This window comes from Alligator sinensis, unplaced genomic scaffold (genome assembly GCF_000455745.1).
Source record: "Alligator sinensis unplaced genomic scaffold, ASM45574v1 scaffold1094_1, whole genome shotgun sequence".
In the NCBI taxonomy this organism is placed as follows: domain Eukaryota; kingdom Metazoa; phylum Chordata; order Crocodylia; family Alligatoridae; genus Alligator; species Alligator sinensis.
In genome coordinates, this window is record NW_005842562.1 from 377144 (window position 1) to 397047 (window position 19904).

At 47.1% G+C, this 19904-nt stretch overlaps 1 protein-coding gene across 1 annotated transcript in view; it reads left to right on the top strand.

The window, feature by feature from the left end:
• Positions 1-19904, top strand: part of GRK4 (G protein-coupled receptor kinase 4) — an 87735-nt gene that overhangs the window by 51068 nt on the left and 16763 nt on the right. The window contains exons 9-10 of the mRNA XM_025214078.1: positions 1343-1533; positions 15231-15268. Coding sequence (XP_025069863.1) covers positions 1343-1533; positions 15231-15268 — 229 coding nt within the window. The remainder of the gene's footprint in view (positions 1-1342; positions 1534-15230; positions 15269-19904) is intronic.

The window sequence follows — 19904 nt, forward strand, 5'->3', positions numbered from 1 at the left end:
AACATTTTGGCATTGTAAAGTCACTTTTTTCACTTTGTTTGCCAAACAGTGCAAGAAGTGATACTTGGTTTTAATACATATCTTTATTTTGCTACTAATAGGTGCTGTAACCAAGAAAAAAAAATCATCTAGTGGCTATAGTAAGGGTCTAGAAGTTGAGTATTCTGAGTTACATAATTTGGGCTGCAGTTGATTCCTGTGTAGCCTTTCTGGGTTTCTCAAAGTCTTATTTGGGCCATGTATAGACTTTCCATTTCTACTGGGAGAATTATAATTCTCCTGATAGACACCATGAGTGTACAGACATTCCAGCTTTTGCTCCCAGAGAAAAAATGGCAGTCCCAGGAGAAAAATAACCCACCTCCAATCAGTTAGAAGTCACTCCTGGAGAGTGAATGCTTGTACACTTTCCCAGTGGCTTAACTCTTTCCAGAGATTAGCAGAGGGGAAGAGCTGTAGGAAAAGGCTCCTGTGCCTTCCATATACCGGGGTCACCCTGACCTGGAGAAGGTGTAGGGGAGAGGAGTAGCTGCTCTGACCCCTCCTGTAGACCAGGAGAGAAGGAGCAGCCACCAGCTGCTCCCTATCAGCTCCTTGAACATCTGATAACCTGGAGTGAAAAGTGGGCAGGAGGCTATGCCCTGCTGCACAGTCTGCTTGGCTCCCAGACATTTGGAACCAAACAGAGGGAGCGGTATTGCAAACCTCCTGTCTGCTTCTTACTCTGGACCAGGCCAAACTGGAAACTGGACTTTCCCCAGACCAGGATCACCCTAGTTTTAGAAAGGCATGAAGAGCACGGGAGAGAGGGCAGTTGCAGGCTGAGTGGAATGTACTGCTTCCTCTCCTGGAATCATTTCTAACGGTGGATGATTTCTCCTGGTAGAAAATAACTCTTGCGTGCAGACTTAGAAATAGGTAATATCACTGTTTTGTAGAATGACTATAAAAGATGGTATAAATACAAGTTGTTTTCATTATTCATGTGGACTGACAGCTGAGGTACCACCAATAAGAGATGGTGGTACCTCATACCCATAATTATGGACATACCTCATGTCCATAATTTGGACATAAGTCAAATTATCCTGTATCTTTTCTGTCCAGACTAAAAAATGGTTTGGAATCTATAATGCCAAATCTAAAGATGTTGTAGTTAGTTGGGGTATCCCCAATTCTCTAAAAATGAAAGTGACTGGTTGCCCAAAATAATACTAGCAGAATTTATGTATTGCCTATTTGGCTATTTACAAATATGATTTACATACTGACTAACTTAGAAAGATGAAAAAAATAAATTTGGGGTTCATGAATTAAATAGAAAATATTTTTCTGTCTTCAGGTTAGTTTATGCTACACCTATGAGACTAAGGATGCTCTATGTTTAGTATTAACCATTATGAATGGAGGAGATTTGAAGTTTCATATATACAACATGGGAGATCTTGGCTTTGATGAAAAAAGAGCTGTTTTTTATGCTGCAGAGCTATGCTGTGGCCTGGAGGATTTGCAGAGAGAGAGAATTGTTTACAGGTAAGTGTTAGCTGCAATAGTAAAACTTGCTTGTCTACTCAGCATATTATTTTGTAGAATGAATATCAGGATTCTTGCTTTAAAATAAGGGCAACCAATTAGTTTCTAAGATGCCCCCCAGGCTTGCCTTCTGCCTGACTTTAGATCAACATGGGTAAATACCTCTTGCTTTAAAGTAAGTTGATTTACTTTGTGTCCTTAATGCTTTTATAGTCTTTTTCTGTAAAATAAAGTTCCATTCAAAACATGTAATTTGAAAAAAAATCAATCATATATTGGGCTTGTAAAAAAAAAAAAAAAAAAAAGCAGAATTCTAGCTAGTCTAGTGTATGGCCAATAAGCTTCAGGGATTCAACAAGAGCCCTTCTCTTGCTCCCTTCCAACTACTGATTCATTGGGGGGGAAGCGGGGGACACAGAAATGCTGTACAGTAAAGGAATGCCCCTTGCTAAGGTAGCCCTGTATAAATCTCTCTCAAGTCTGTCTCTGGCACTGCTTATCCCAGACCCTAATGTCTTCTACAAGGAAAGTTTCTCTCTCTTTTTAATTAATGGAACCATCAAGATGTATGTGGTATCACAGAGTAACTTTTATCCTTACTGCTGTGGTCTATGGCTGTCTTTACACTGATTACCTCCTGGTAGGTTTTAGATGTAGTATAATCCATTAGGCTAAACTAATTTGTGAACACTTTGGATCAGCTCTTTTATCTTTTTTTTCAAATATATGTAAAGTAACCAATAACTTGGGCCAAAACAGATATTTAAAAACATATGATGATTATCATACACTTTCAGAATTTTGGGGTCGTGGTCTTCTTTGTTTCTTCATACATATAATGTTGGGGGTGGCAAGAGACACAGAAGTCAAGTGACTTGTCTGTGGATATTGGTGCCAGCCAAAGTGCAAATCCAGCTTTCTCAGTTCATTACATGACATAAATAGAATGTCTCTGTCTGTGCCGGGGTATTTCTTGCACTCAAACCATTTCATTCAAGCATGAGGCAAGCAACATTTTAAAATGGTTTGAATGAAATATGTTCATGGAAGTAGATGATTTGTATCACTAGTTTGGCAGCTATTGCTTTCCAAGCTTACTTGAATAACTCTGCAGCTGCATCTAATTTGCAACCCTGTTTGTCTAATAGAACAAGCGCTAGGCTCTGCTAATTGTACCAGTTGTGCAGGTTTCTAATATGGCCTTAAGATGGGAGCAGAGATCAGACTGGCAGATCTTCGGCTCTACTGCTCCCTCCAGCGGGCTAGAACTGCATCTGAGGCCTGTAACTGAGGACTGAATAAAGCTGTAGAGCAGAGGCTAGCAACCTTTTCAAGCTATAGGTTGAAACAACCCAGTTCCAGTCTGGCATGGCCAGGTGGCTTTGGCAGCGTGTTACCAGCAAGGAGGATTTGCCTGTGCCAGGGCCAGGCAACTGGGAGCTGCACCATCAACACTACCTTTTTGTCCTACCTCCCTGCTCGGGGCATGTGTGTGGCTTCCAGCCAGAGGTGAGCTGCACTGAGGCCAAGAAGGTGGGAGCTGCATCCATGCTTTTGTCCTGCTTCTCCCCAGCCCTCACTCCTCAGCTGAAGTGCCGGGTCAGTCTCCAGCTGGCGAGAAGCTGTGCTGTGCTGGACAGATGGAAGTTGCATCCTTACTGGTGTGGATATTTCTGTCTCAAACTTGTCCTCGGGCAACCTCCAGAGCTCTGAGTTTCTTCCCGCTGTCCTGCCACTGGCTCCAAGGAGCAGACTAAGGTTGCTTCAAGAGAGCTCTTGATCCCACACTTCAGCTCCTCTGTCCTTATGCTGGACCCTGTGGCTACAGTGAGTGATCTCTGCTGGCATCAAGTGGTTTCCCACTTTTAAGTAATGAAAGAAGAAATTATATGTCTCCCTCTCCAGGGAGAGGGTCATCCTGGGAAATCACCCGCCCAGAAGTCATAGGCAACCAGTAAGGAGGCAAACAACAAAAATATTTATTAAAAAGCAGAATAAGCATAACAAACCGGTGACCATATGTTGAGAGACAGACAGATATAAGAGTACACAAACAAAAGGAAATACCAAAACATTGACTTGTTCTTACCTTATACCTTAAATCCAAAAATGCAATCCTTAGCTAATTTCAGGGATCTGAATGCAATCTCTGGCTCTGACCCTTTCTATCAGGGCCTCCTGCATTTCCTTATTAGCTTTTTTTACCCAGCCTCCTTAGCTGGGGACTCAGCCACTCCCTTTTACTTGGGAAGACTGAAGGCAAAAGCTATATTCTCTAGGCAGTCTGGCCATTAACATGCCAACCCTTCATTTCTACTGGGCGCTTCACACTATGCCAGTAACTTCCTAACCCCTGAAAATGCATATTTACCAGACTGCAATCTTGTGTCCTTTTAGATATGCAGATTCATTCATCTGAGAGGCTGTTTTTTTCTCCTGCATAGTAGTTTCATTAGCTAGGTGTTGGACTTCTTTTAAAATATAAATATGTAATTGTCTGTCCAGACCTGGGCTTCCTTGCTTCTTAGCATTTCTGAATGGAGGACAAAAACACAAACCAAGTCAAATGTTAATTCTTCACCATTGACTATAAGTGCAAACAGTTATGGGTGATTCAAGATAATCGCTGCCTTACTCTAATACAACCTTAGCTGAAACCTAATAATATATTAAGATTACATGTATATTGAATACTATAACATGTACAGATAGGAGAACAACAGAACTGAACACAGCTTCACGTTAGCTACAATTAGAAAATAACCACCCTAATTTAAACTAGGTTCGCTGAGGGTTGGAGACCAAAGCCCTGAGGTAAGTGGGGAAGCAGGAGACTTGGAGGAAGCACAAGGAGAAGGGGACAACCGGGGAGGCCTCATTTTATTGAGGAAGTAGGGCATTCGGCTAGTGACCTTGGATGTCTGTACACAAATTCACAGAGACTGGGAAACAAGCAGGGGAAGAATTGGAAGTCCTTGCAGAGTCAGGTAACTGTGACGTGATTGGAATAACAGACGTGGTGGGAGCTCACATGACTGGAGCACTGTCATGGCTGGGTATAAACTGTTCAGGAAGAACAGGCAGGAGAGAAGAGGAGGAGGAGTTGCATTGTATGTAAAAGAGCTGTATGATCACTTGGAACTCCAGTGAAACTAGAGATAGGCCTGTTGAAAGTCTCTGGATTAAGGTCAGAGGGGAGAGTAACAAGGGTGATGTTGTGGTGGGTGTCTGCAATAGACCACCAGACCAGAAGGGTGAGGTAGATGAGGCTTTCTTCAGACAACTAGCAGAAGTTTCCAGATCACAGGCCCTAGTTTTCATTGGGGACTTCAGTCATCCTGACACATGCTGAGAGGGCAATACAGGCAATCAAGGAAGTTTTTGGAGAATGCTGGAGACGACTTCCTGGTGCAGATGTTGGAGAGGCCAACTAGGGGCCATGCTCTTCCTGACCTACTGCTCACAAATGGGGAAGAATTGGTGGGGGGATGTAGAATTGGATGGCAACCTGGGCAACAGTAAACATGAGATAATCGAGTTCAGGATCCTGACAAAAGGAAGAATGGACAGCAGCAGAGCGAGGACCCTGGACTTCAGAAAAGCAGACTGACTCCCTCAGGGAACTGATGGGCAGGATCCCCTGAGAGGCCAGTCTGAGGGGAAAGGAGTCCGGGAGAGCTGGTTGTATTTTAAAGGAACCTTACTGAGAGTGCAAGAACAAACCATCCCGATGTGCAGGAAGAATAGCAAATATGGCAGGTGACCAACTTGGCTTAGCAGAGAACTCTTCAGTGAGCTTAAACACAAAAAGGAAGCCTAGAAGAAATGGAAGCTTGGACAGACGGCTAGGGAGGAGTATAAGAATATGGCTCAGGTACATGGGGGTGAAATCAGGAAAGCAAACCTATTGGAGTTGCAGCTAGGAAGAGACATGAAAGGTAACAAGAAGGGTTTCTACAAGCATGTTAGCAATGAGAGGAAGGTCAGGGACAGTGTGGGTCGTTTACTGAATGGGGGAGGCAACCTAGTGACAGATGAGGAGGACAAGGCTGAAGTATTCAATGCCTTTTTTATCTTGGTCTTTGCAGGCAAGTTCAGCTCCCAGAGTACTGTACTGAGCAACATAGTTTGGGGAGAAGGTGAGGAGCCCTTGGTGCTAAAGAACAGGTTAGAGACTATTTAGAAAAGCTGGACGTGTACAAGTCCATGAGGCCAGCTGCAGTGCATCTGAGGACACTGAGGGAGTTGGCTGTTGTGACTGCAGAGCCGCTCACCATTGTCTTTGAAAACTCATGGTGATTGGGGGAGGTCCCGGATAATTGGAAAAGGGCAAAAATAGTGGCCATCTTTAAAAAAGGGAAGAAGGGAGGATCCAGGGAACTACAGACCAGTCAGCCTCACCTCTGTCCCCAGAAAAATTATGGAACAGGTTCTTGGGGAATCCATTTCTAAGCACTTGGAGAAGAAGAAAGTGATCAAGAACAGTCAGCATGGATTCACCAAGGGAAGGTCATGCCTGACCAACCTGATTGCCTTCTCTGATGAGATGACTGTCTCTGGAAGTGGGGAAAGCAGTGGACATGATATACCTTAACTTTAGCAAGGCATTTGATATGGTCTCCCACAGCATTCTTGCAAGCCAGCTGAGGAAGTATGGGTTGGATGAATGGATTGTAAAGTGGATAGAAAGCTGGCTGGATTGTTGGCCTCAGCGAGTAATGATCAATGGCTCGATGTCTAGTTGGGAGCCGGTATCAAGTGGAGTGCCCCAGGGGTTGGTCCTGGGGCTGGTTTTGTTCAATATCTTCATTAATGATCTGGAAAATGGGATGGATTGTACCCTCTGCAAGCTTGCAGATAACATCAAGATGTGGGGTGGGGAATAGTAGATATGCTGGAGGGTAGGGCTAGGATTCATGGTGACCTAGACAAATTGGAGGATTGGGCCAAAAGAAGTCTCACAAGGTTCAACAAGGACAAGTGCAAAGTCCTGCACTTAGGACAGAACAATCCCATGCACCAGTACAGGCTGGGGGCTGACTGGCTGGCCAGCAGCTCTGCAGAAAAGGACCTGTGGGTTACAGTGGACAATATGCTGAATATGAGTCAGCAGTGTGCCCTTGTTGCCAAGAAGGCTAATGGCATACTGGGCTGCATTAGTAGGAGCATTGCCAGCAGATTGAGGGAAGTGGTTATTCCCCTCTATTCTCCACTGGTGATGCCACATCTGGAGTACTGTGTTCAGTTTTGGGTCCCCCACTACAGAAAGGATGTAGACAAGTTGGAGAGAGTCCAGTAGAGGGCGGCCAAAATGGTTAGGGGGCTGGGGCACATGACTTCTGAGGAGAGGCTGAGGGAATTTGGCTTTTTTAGTTTCTCAGGAGAACTGAGGAGAGGATTTAATTAGCAGCTTTTTAACTCCCTGAAGGGTGATTCCAAAGAGGATGGGGCTAAACTATTCTCAGTGGGGACAGATGACCAAACAAGGAGCAGTGGTCCCAAGTTGCAGCAAGGGAAGTCTAGGAAGGGAAAACCTTTCTCACTAGGAGGGTGGTGAAGCACTGGAACGGGTTACCTTGAGATGTGGTGGAATCTCCATCCTTAGAGGCTCTTAAGGCCTGGGTGGACAATAGAGCTGTGTGAAGCTTCAATAGCCAATTCGATTCAGAGCAGATTTGGACCCATTCAGCAGCCGAATCTCCAAATCCGAATTGAATCGGAGACCCATTAAAAGGTCTGAATCAAATTAGAAGCCTCTGAATTGATTCACAAAAGATTCAGTGCCGATTCGGAGATTTGGCCATAGACTAAACAGGCAGCAGTCCTTACCATGCTGGACAGGACACAGCTGCCTCCAGCTGGTAAGTCTTGTGGAGGGAGGAGGTAAGGGGCATGAGTGGGGCAGATCAATGCTCCCACAGCGAGGGAGGAATTGGGACCTGGGCTGGGACAAATACTGCCCAGGGAGGGGGTACGGCGGCTCGCACCACTGCGCGCCACTGGTCTGTTCTCCGCAGGGTGGGTGGAGCCAGGGCTGCTCTCCGGTTGCTGCTGGGCTGTGCTCTGTGGGGTGGGTGGAGCCAGGGCTATGCTCTGGGCTGTGGCTGGCCCTAGCCACCCAGAGTGTAGCCCTGGCTCCACATGCTCTGTGGAGCGCAGCCCGGCAGCAGGCAGCTGGGGCTAGCCTCTTGGAGCGCAGCCCTGGCTCTGCCTGCCCCGCAGAGTGCAGCACTGGCCACAGAGGGGGTAGAGCAGCTCGTGTTGCTGCGCGCTGCCGGTCCAGGAGCTGCTTGTGTGGTGGCTTGCCAGTGACTATCATCACTGTTCCCGCCGCCAATTCAGGAGGGCATGGGGTGGGCGCATGTGCCCCAGGATCTGCGCTGGGCAGGCAGAGCTGGGACTATGCCAGATGAAAGGCAGCCCCTGGTCCCAGCACCTTCCATGCCCCCCCCACCATGACCCCAGCCAGCATGGGGCTGGTGCATGACTGAGCCCCTGTGCTGCCTCCAGACAAATGACACGCAGCGGCAGGAGCCAGCCCAGCTTCCCCATGGCTCACGGACAAGCAGCGGGTTTGCCCCACCTGGATGAGCAGCAGCAGGGCATAAGGGGAGCATGTGCCACCTGAAAACTTGCTGCAGCCCCCGCATAGTCCCTGCTTTACCATCTGCCCTGCCGCGATCCCGAGGCATATGCTCCCCCCGACATGCCCTGCTGCTGCTCCATGGAAGAGCAGCCTATGTCTGCCTGCTGCTTGGCCGTGACCCCCAGCACTCAGGGTGGCTCAGGGAGGGGTGTGGACAGGGGCTGAAGATAGTGGGGTTGCCACTCACCTCCCTGCTGGATGTTTCTAGGCTGCTTTGCATCAGGCAAGAGTCAGAGCCATCCTTTTGTGCACATAACAGCCTAGGGTGCATTCACTCCTCTCCCGTTGCTGTGTATGGCTGCTGCACACAATGCCCCTGATCACACGCTGTTCTCCCTGCTGCTGCAAGTGGCTGATGCAGACTGCAGCCAGAGTGCTGCTGCCCACGGTGGGCAAGGGCAAGCATAGCAGCCAGAGGGGCTGTGCACAGTAGCGGTTCTCAGCCTGTTTAGTGTTTAGCAAACATAATACAGATCTACCCAAAACGTGGCCGCAGGTCAGATAGAATTAGTTGGCTGGTCAGATACAGCCCACCCCTGTATGTTGCCCACCCCTGCTGTAGCCTAATTAAGCAGGACATGTTTACTGCATGCAGTAAATGATACTGAGAACCCAGCTTCATAAAATACCCTTTCAGTCTTACATGTTGCTGGGTTTTTGGTTGTAGTCATGTTGGTCTAAGTACATAGACAGGCAAGGTTCTTTTGGGTAGACATGATATCTTTTATTAGACCAACTGAGTAGTTGGGGAAAAAGTTCTTTTTTCCAACTAATCAATTGCTTGAATAAAAGATATCACATCTACCCAAAGAACCTTGCCTGCTTTTTCAGTCTTAGTATCCACAATTTTACTGTCTTAGTGTCCATATCACTTTACAACTATTGGCCTGACCCCACCAGATTCTGAACAGATTCAGTTGCAATTAATTGTGTTGTGGATTAAGGATGTACAGTGTGCAGTAGGACTGGAGCGTTAATTCATTGGTATATCATAGTTCTGAGCAAGGAAGAGTATTTGAATCGTCTCAATTGTAACTACTCTCTGTTTGTGGGTGATTCCCATACTGATTTAAATTGAAATCAATTACATGTACTAGTTTAAGAATATAAGAACATAATGACAAAGCAAAGCAAAAACAGTAAAATCCTTTATTTTTTCAGAAGTTAGTGCATTGTAACCAATTACTTTTAATAACCTGTTACAAATGTAAACCAGCCTTGAGAGAACTTCATTTTAGGACAAGAAAGAAGTTCAACTAGAGTTGAATATTGTCCCCTTTGGCTATATGAAAAAGTATGTTAGAGGCCATCAGCTATGTTAATTGCAGCTTTGTTCTAAATACAGAATAGAACTGCAATGTCTGTCACTCTAAAAATGGTCCCTAATTGATCTGGAAAACTGGAACTGAATACCACTCTTCGTGTTGCAGACTAAGCCTTAATTAGTCATTTACCTAGCCTAATTATCCAAGGCCGACTTTTCAGAGCTTTTCAGTTCCTATTTACTTTCAGTGGAGTTGAGTAAGGATATTTAGCCCTTTTGAAAGAGATTCTCAATAGACACGATTAAAATTGTTTACTTGGTAAAAACGTAACTAATCCACACATTTCTGGCATTGATTTAACTTGAGCTGTTCTTATGGAGCCTGCATGTGGAGCAAGAAGTGTGTGTCTGAAGAGGCAAATAAACAAGACAGTCTTAGTCCAATGTAATTTCTTAATTAGGACACTTCACTTATTATTTGTGGCTAGAATTCCCTGAATCCAGAGGTGAAACTAAGCTTAATTCTCTTTTCTTTACAATTGGTTTTGTTTCACTTTAAAACAAAACAAAACCTCATTAAGTAGCAGGGAGAGGAGAGTAGCATTGCTGTTAGGGCTTTGGTAGCTGATTCGATTTGGAAGAGATTTGGGCCTATTCAGCAGCCAGATTTCTGAATCGAATCAGGAGACCCGTTAAAAGTTCTGAATTGAATTGGAAGCCTCCAAATCGATTCAGAAAAGATTCGGTGAAGATTTGGAGATTTGGCCACAGACTAAACAGGCAGCAGTTCTTGAAGACTCTGGACACAGGTCAATGCCCCTGCAGCGAGGGAGGGATTGGGTCTCTGGCTGGGAACCAGCCTGGGGCAAGCGCTGCCCAGGGAGGGGGTGGGGTGGCTCATACCACTTCATGCCACCAGTCTAGGAGCTGCTTGTGTGGCGGCTTGTCCAGTGGCTCTCGCTGCTGCTCTCGCCACCAGTCCGGGAGGGCATGGGGCAGTGGCACATGCCCCAGGATCTGCACGGGGTGGGGCCAGGGCCCTGGCTGGAAGGCAGAAGGTGCTGGGAGCAGAGGGTATACCCCCCTGCCACTCGCCTAGCCAGTGCGGGGCCGGCACAAGATTGAGCCACTGCGCTGCCTCTGGACAAGTGGTCCGCAGTGGCAGGAGCCAGCCTGGCCTCCCTGCACCTCCCGGATGAGCAGTGGCTTCACCCCAGCTGGGCGAGCAATGGCAGGGCGTGGGGGGGGGGAAATATGTGCCTCTGGATCGGGGCGGGGTGGGCGGCAGAGCAGGGCTGCAGTGCATTTTCAAGGGCCACATGCTCCTCCCCCCCCATGCCCTGCTACCACTTGCCCAGCCAGGGTGAAGCCTCTGCTTATCTGTGAGGTGTGGGGAGACCAGGCCAGCTCCTGCTGCTGTGCACTGCTTGTCCGGAGGCAGCACAGGGGCTCAGTCTCGCACTGGCCCCACACCAGCTGGGCTAGCAGTGTATGGGGCATAGTCCCTGCTCCCAGCACCTTCTGCCTTTTGCTTGGTGCAGCCTTGGCCCTGCCCGCTTTGCACAGATCCCTCCCAGACCGGCAGTGAGAGCAGCAGCAAGAGCTGCCGGACAAACCGCCGCACGAGCAGCTCCCAGACAGGCAGCATGCAGCAGCGTGAGCTGCCTCACCCCCTCCCTGGGCAGGGTTGTGCTCTGGGCAGCAGGACCCTGCTGCTGGGCTGCACTCCGCAGGGCAGGCAGAGCCAGGGCCACACTCTGGGAGGCTAGCCCCAGTTGCCCTGGCTCTGCCCACCCTGCAGAGTGCAACCCAGCAGTGGGGACTTGCTGCCTGGAGCGCAACCCTAGCTCCATCTGTTCCGCAGAGACAGCCTGATGGTGGGCAGTTGAGGCTAGCCTCTCAGAGCACAGCCTGGCCCAGCCCACCCCATGAAGATCTGGGGCATGCCCACTCTCGCTCCTATGCCTTTCCAGACTGGTAGTATGAGCCCCCTTCCCCGAGTCCCACAACCCCCAACCCTGGCTGGGCAGCTTGTCCCAGCCCCAATCCCTCACTCGCTGTTGGGGCGTTGATCTGCCCTCCCCACCCCCTTTCCCTCCCCCATCCACCCACCACAACAGACTTACCAGCTGAAGGCAGCTGTGTCCAGCATCAAGGACTGCTGCCTGTTTAGTCTGTGGTCGAATCTCTGAAGCGGCGCCGAATCTTCAGATCTGATTTGGCCAAGTTGAATCAGGACAGTGATTCGAATCGCTGAATCGAATCGCTGTCCCTCCGAATCAGCCGAATCCAAATCGAATACTTGCCACTTCACACAAGTCTAATCGCTGTCAAGGCTGCAGGATAACTTTATCCTAAAGGAGAGTTAGAGGAAATAACCTGTGTGCCTTGTCAGGCTGTGATTCTCTGATTCTTTGATGTGTTGGTCGTTCCACTTGACTGACTTGGGGTCTGCATTTTCAACAGGAGTGGCAGCTCTTGCCATTGCCAAAAGAAAAGGCTTCTGCCTTAGATAACAGCCCAAGAAGAAAAAGAGAGAGCATGTTTTAGCCAGTGAACTATTGATAGCTCCAAAGTTCACATCACCGTGCCTAGAGCTTATCATGTATTCCAACACATGGGACTTAAAATCCAGCATGTGTTGGGCTACTAAGTGCTAAAAACATGCTAGAAGTGAATTGTAAAACCCATTAAGCAGCAGGCTTTGTGGTTAAGTATGGGTAGGCTTTAATCAGTATCAGGAAAGATACTATCCTAATTTAGTGGAGAGTTGTGTTTGGAATGGAGTACTTGTGTGCCTGTGTTTCAAGGAGATTATTTCAGTTCATAATGAATGTAAAGTTTTGGCCTAAAATGTGTACAGTCCTTTTTCTTTTTCTTTTCTCTTTTCTCTTTTTTCCCCTTTTCTCTTTTTTTCGTCTCAAATAACTAACTCTCTCTCTTTTCAAAACTGAAATGGATTCCACACTTCCTATGCGACTTGATCTCCCTGACCTTCTTAGTCTTTTAAGCTGGGGGAGCAGCTAGATGAGCCCCAGCTTTAGCCGGCAGCCCCAGGAGAAGCTGCGGCTTGTCCGGCTGCTCCCCCGGCTGCCCCTGCCCCGCTGGGGCAAGGCAGGCAGTGGTGGCAGCCCCGAGAGAAACCGTGGGGCCTGGGGGGAATGATTGGGAGCTGGGGAGAATAATTAGGGGGGCTGAGGGAACTAACAGGGGCTTCCCCCCCAGTTCTTGGTTCGATTTCCCCCAGCTTCCAGTCATTCCCCCCAGTCCCTGTGGCTTCTCCCTGGGCTGCCAGCCCAAGCTGTGGTTCGTCTAGCTGCTCCCCCAGTTGCCCTCCCTCCAGGGTGAGGCAGGAAGTGCTGGCAGCCCCAGGAGAAGCCATGGGGGCTGGGGGGATTGAACCAGGAGCTGTGGGAACAAACAGGGGCTTCCTCCCAGTTCCCAGTTCGATACCTCGGCTCACCAATCATTCCCCCCAGCCCCTGCGACTCCTATCGGGGCTGCCAGCACTGCCTGCCTCACCCCGGCGGGGTGGCAGCCAGGGGAGCCGCGGCTTCTCCCGGGGCTGTTGCCTCAAGCCAGGGCTCGTCCAGCTGCTCCCACCGGCACTTCCTGCCTGTATAGTCCTATGGCTGAATATCTTCAGATTCGGCCGAATCGAATCGGGACAGTGATTTCAATCGCCAGATCAAATCACTGTCCCTCCGAATCACCGAATCCGAATCCAAAGTGAATACTTGCTGCTTTGCACAGGCCTACTGCTTAGGAAGTCATCTCCCAGTCTGTATGTGTGTTGGAGATTCCTTCTCCCAAGGTGCAGTACCTTGCACTTATCTTTGTTAAACTGCATCCTATTCTGCTCTGCCCACTTTTCCAACCTGTCCAAATCCGCTTAAATCTATTCCCTGCCCACTAGCGTGTTTACTTTGCCCCATAATCTGGTGTCATCTGTGAATTTGGACAGAGTGTTCTCCACACCCTTCATCCAGGTCACTGATGAAGATATTGAACAGCAGCGGTCCAAGGACCAAGCTTTGGGGGACCCCACTGTCCACATCTTTCCAGTTTGATGCCGACCCACCCACCACCACTCTCTAGGTTTGAACCCTAAGGCAATTTGCCCCCCACCTGCCTGTGTAATCATCTATGCCACAGCCACTTAGTTTATTTATGAGAATGGGGTGAGACACCATATCGAAGGGCTTTTTAAAATCCAAGTAAATGACATCAATCTCGACTCCTGCATCTAAACATTTTGTGACCTGGTCATAAAAAGAAACAAGATTAGTCAGGCAGGATCTACCTGCTATGAACCCATGCTGGTTGCTGTCTAGCATTGTTTTTCCTGCTGGACTCCCACAAATGTGATACGTAATTTTTTCAAAGGTTTTCCCAAGGATAGAGGTGAGACTAACCAACCTATAGTTACCTGGATCCTCCTTCCTCCCCTTCTTGAAAATAGGGACCACTTTGGCCGTTTTGCAGTCCTCTGGGACCAGACCTGAGCGCCACAAGCACTCAAACAGTTGTGCCAGTGGTCCTGCTATGACAGTAGCCAATTCCTTCAGCATCTTTTGGATGAAGATTATCTGGGCCTGCTGACTTGAACACATCCAACCCCTCCAAGTGTCCCTTCACTAAGTCGGTGCTAACTGTTGGTGAGCTGGTGTCCCTTCTGTGCCTGCCTGTAGTCCAACTGGGAGATTTGTCTTGATCTGTGTTTAGGAATACAGAAGCAAAAAACTCATTGAAAAGTTTGGCTTTGTTCCTCTTATCTGTCACCAATTGCCCTAGTCTGTCCTGTAGGGGTCCTGTGTTACTATGCACCTTTTTGCTCCCTATATACCTGGAGAAGGACTTTTTGTTCCCTTTAATTTTTGTTTCCAGCCTGATTTCCATTGCTGTCTGGCCTTCCTAACTGACTCCTTGCAAGTGTGAGCCAAGGAGGTATACTCCACCTTGGTAGCTAACCCCTCCTTCCACAGCCTCTTTTTTTCATCCCTAGGCTTTCCTGGATTTCCCTGTTCAGCCAAGACGGTTTCTTGGCCCTTTTGCCCCCTTTTATGTGCAATGGGATTGTCCCCTTCTGTGCCCGAATGATTGTTCCCTTGAGGAGCGACCACCCTTCCTGGACTCCCATCTCACCAGTGCTTTTGTCCTTCAGTGCCTCGCTTACTAACCTCCTGAGCTCATTGACGTTTTGAAGTCCTTGTCTACAAAGGGTCAGGATGGCTATTCTGGAATGTTTGTTTATTGTAAGAAATGGGTTATCAAAGTTTTTTTTTGTAGCTGGCATGTGTTTGATCTTGGTTGTCAGTACAGAAGACTGTTAGCTATTGTTGGTTAGAATTTTTTATTTAACTTTGTCAATAAAACACTAGGTATTCAGTTATATGAAACAGTTCTAAAGAGAATCTGCTTTCTAGAGAAAATGTCAGCTTCTTGTTACAATACTCATTGTTACAATACTGAACATATCAAAATCCCCAAATTATTTATTGATATTTCCATGAGAATTTGGGGGAAGGGCAGAGGGAAGGGGACCTTTCTTTTTTTTTTTTTTTCCTCAGCCTCTTCACATACTGTCGATGAAGTAAGTTAAGTTGTAATATTGTATATTATAAAATGAAGTTGTAAAACTTGAGATGCTTATAGCTATTTTGTACCTAACTCTCAGTTTCTAAAGAGAATAACTGATTATAAGTATCGGGTTGTGGAAACTCTGCTTGATAGTGGCTGTAACTTTCCCTTTCTGATGACTGGCTTTTTGTTTTGTTTTCCTTGTAGAGACTTGAAGCCTGAAAACATCCTTCTTGATGACTGTGGTAAGTAAACTCAAACTTCACCTGCTGGCATGTATATTAAAAATTGTTAAATATATTCTGAATTCAACACTGAGTTTTGAAGGAGGTTAGATATTTCCTTACCAAATCAATGACCAATCACAGTATATTAGTAGGCAAGTGTACCTATTTGTGCTTTAAAAAGTGTGCTTTTTTCCAAAAAATATAAAAAGCTGAATTTGAAGTCCTTCATACAAGCCTTAAGCATTGGATACCATCTGGATAATCAGAATTTTCACTTTCTGACATCTTCAGTTATGGGCAGAAAACATTATATGCAACGTGAACACAACTTTCTTCTAGATAAAAATTATTTTAATATCTGAACTAAAATTATGATATTATGGCTGAATGGAAAAATCATAGAAATCAGTATGCATGACATGAGTCAAATATATTTTTCTCTGCAAACAAGAATCCATACAGGATGCCACCTTCATTTTCCTTATCCCCTTCTTATACTGTTAATGTTAAAATAATCTTTTAACTCTTCCTTATAGAAGATGAAAAATGCTGTTAAGCTTTTTTCTCTTTTCTCAAAGCTGGGCTCAGCCATCAAGCTTGTTAATATTTTTAACTGATAAATATTGTAATTCTGAGGGAAAACTGTTATATGAAATCACTAATATATGTTCATTTTACAAGTCAAACAGGTGGTAAATTTCCAAAGTGGTGCATGGGAACGAGTCACCTTCCACAGGCTAACACTTTACTAGACAGCAAGTTTAATATTATTTTTTTTTCTCAAGTAAAGGCTTACAACCTGACAACTTAATTGGAAAATTGTGGCCTTGCATGGCTGCTCTAGAGCACAATGCCTCTGACAGAGAGAAGGCGTTCTTGTTTCAGAGCGCAAAGGAGGCTAATTAGAAATTGGCTTCAGGAGACTAGGTCCTGTATTTTATGGTATCACCAGATGTCAGTGAGTGGAGAAACATCCTCCTGCATTTGCAATAATAGTCTGAAGCATTCAAATTTGTATTTATTTCCTGATCTGTGTGCTGAGAGGCAGTCAGCTCTCTGAACTTTCTACCTAAATTATATATTTTGCATCAGTAAAATTCTTGCTCTGTGCTAAAAAGGAAAGAAAAAAGTCTCCCTAAAGAACTCTGGAGATCTAACTATCTATGTCTGAGAACCCTTTGCCTACTCATTGAAAAGTAACACCTAAAACTACTACATCTGACAGAGAATAGAACTGTAACCAATAAATTTGGATATGTGCTTTTTGGGGTATTAGATCTAGTTTTTATCATGTGGTTTTTCAAAATCTGTTTCTTACATGAATTCATGTCCACATGCTGGAAGGGTGTGTGGTTGCAGCAGACCTATATTGGCTTTAGTTTAGTTAGCTTGAGTAACAACAGCATCAAAGACATGGCAGCACAGAAGACTTCACTTTGGGTTGTATAAGACCACTGGAACCTTGATATGTACTAAAGTTGCTTGTTTGTACTGAAGTCATGCCAAAACTGCTGTATTTACTAAAGCTAATGCAGATATACCTATACATGCTGCAGTTACAGTATAGACATGCCCTTAGTTGTTCCTTACATACCACAGTGAGAGTGTCAGTTTTGCCGCCCCCCCCCCCCCCCCCCCCCCACTCCAACATGTGCACCTGGACTTTCTGGTCTGCCTTGTAGAACAGAAACGAGTTTGACCACTTCTTGCCATGCATTATATTGCATTTCCTTGGGTTTGTAATCCACTGTAGTCAGGTGCTGGATAATGGAATGACCTTCCAGGAAGGTTAGTTGCAAAATAAATAGAAGTAATTCTGACTAATAAGCAGCTGTAGACCAATCAGTGGCAACACCATCAGGATGTGGTGGGGACAGCAGATGGTAATGGTTTGAAAAGCCACATATATCCATTGATAGTGCTGTGATATGGTGAGTACAGATTTCCATTATAATAAGCCTGCCCACTCTCCCAGCCTTGGGTCCTCGACAGCACAGCAGGCAAAAAACGATGTTGGATTTAGAATCTCAACAGCTGTGAAAGTGGACGAAGGCTGCAGCACAATGAGATCTCCAGTTGTCTTGTCCCCCTTGCCATTGGATCGAGGTCCTGTTCTGTCAAGAACTATTTGGAAGCTGATGTGCAGCAGCTTCTCCACAGTAAAAGAAATCACGTACAGGCGTCTTCCATGAATACGGCTTTTCCAGCACATCCTTCAAGTCCTTTGGCAACCAACTATTGACAACAGGAGTAAGTTTGTGAGGTCTGGAAACTCACAGCTGTCAATCATGAACTGGCACAAAGGCAGTACCCTTACCGTGGTCAAAATCAATGAAGACATGCAATCAGTTTCAGGACCTGGAACATCAGGACCCTTGCGGACAATCCTAATAGCAAATACCTAGAGTGCCACGCCGCAATTGTGGCTTGAACTCGGGCAACACAACATTGACATTGCTGCAGTGAGTGAGAGCTGGCAAGTGGGAGAAGGGCAGCTTAAAGAACAAGGACACAGCTACACCTTTTTCTGGAAGGGTAAACAGGAAGGAAAATGTCAGCAGGACTTGGGGTGCCTTCAAGTCCACCATCATCAGCAACTGTGAAGAGACACTTGGATTCTGTATCAGAAAACATCAAGACTGGTTCGATGAGCATGACCAGGAGATCCAAGACTTGATGGACTGCAAGTGCAAGGTCTTTTATACTTAGCAGGACGACATCAACTCCAGGCAAAAGAAATTGAATCGCCAACAAGCCAAGGCAGAGGTCCAAAGGAAGACCTGCAATATGAATAGATGGTGGGAAGACAAAGCAAAAGAGATTCAACATCATGCTATCACGGTGATATGCATGATTTTTTCAGTTCCACTCAAGCCATTTACGTTCTGAGCACTCAGGACAAATGCCCTTGACACCTATGGATGGAGGAGACCAGATCAAGTAAAGGGGAGCCATCAATGCCTGTTGGAAGGAACATTTTGAAGACCTTTTCAATTAAGGCTGTGCTGCTGATGAAAGTGTTCTCAACTTCCTTCTGCAACACCCAGTGAGAGACTATCTTGGAATCCCTCCAACCCTTGATGAGTTGAAGAAAGCCATCAAGCAGATGAAAAATGACCAGCCATCTTAGATTCATAGATTCTAGGGTCGGAAGGCACCTCAGTGGGCCATCTAGTCTTACCCCTGCACCTGGCACAAATGCTGGCGTGCCCTTTCATCTGGAGCTAATGGATTCTCCACTGCAATCTTCAAGCAGGGGGCAGAGGAGCTCACATCACAGCTCTATGCCCTCGTCTTAAAGATCTGGAATGATGATGAAATCCCAGATGACCTCAGGGATGCTGTGATCATGACTGCCTTCAAGAAAGGAGACAAGTCCAACTGTGGAAATTACAGAGGGATTCCTTGCTGGCCGCCACCAGAAAGATCATTGTGAGAACCCTCCTGAACAGTCTCCTTCCACTTACTGAAGAACCCCTCCTGGAATCTCCACGTGGTTGTAGGGCATTAAGAGGCATAACTGACGTGATCTTCACTGCTTGCCAGCTTCAGGAAAAATGCCAGGAACAACATAAACTTCTCTACATGGTCTTTGACCTCACAAGAAGCTTTGTGGAGGATCCTTCTGCAGTATGGACGCCCACTGAAATCCGTTGCCATTCTTTGCCTGCTTCATGACAGTATGCAAGTGCTGGCTCTCAGTAATGCATCTATCACAGATCCCTTTGAGGTTAAGGTGGAATTTAAGCAAGGTTGTGTCATCACCAGGGATCCTGGTTTTCCCTGATTAAAAAAAAATTGAAAATTATCTGATAAATCACAAATTCTCTGATTAAAACCCCACAAATCCATTATTAAAATGAAAGGCCCCTCACTCCCTCCCACAGCCCCCTGGCCCTGCTGGTGCTGCTTAGTCCCTGCCGGAGAGGGCCTCCAGCTGCCAGAGCTATGGGGCCAGGGCCCTGGCAGGAAACGGTGGCTGCTGCAGCAGAGTTCTCCCTTGCTGCCTGCCTGCTGTGGGCATGGGTGGGAGGGCTGGCTTCTTACCACTGCGCACACTTCCGGGGGGCGGAGGGGACCTGTACCCCCCAGATCTGTGCATGGTGTGGTTGTGGACTGCCTGCTGTGGGTTCAGGCTCCTGCCCTGCTGCCCTCCCCTTGGGCCTTTGCAGCCCAGCAGGTGTGACCTGGTGCTGCAGGGCTGTGCAGGGATCTCTTTGCTGCTGCAAACTCCATGCTGCCCTGGTGAGGTGTCCACTGCACAGACGGCATCAGCTAGGGGCTCAACCCTGTGCTGCTGCCCCTGCTGCTATTGTGCAGGTAGGAAATGTGTTACAAGGACAGTGCAGAGCTTGCAGTGGCAAGGAGACCCCGCACAGCCCTGCTGGGCCCTGTAGCACCAGGTTGCACCTGCTGGACTGTGGAGGCCCTAGGGGAGGAGCCCAAGTCTGCAGCAGGTAGCCCACCCCACTCCTGCCCCGCAACCCTGTTCCGCTCCCCGTCAGGGCCCTGCAGCTACGCATTATAGCCCTGAGCCCCGAGTCCCATGCACCACCCAGCTAGGCAGCAGTCCCAGCCCTGCCCAACTCCCTCTGTCCCTCACAGTGCAGGCCTCAATCTCCCTGCCTGCCCCATCCCCCCCAATCCATCCATC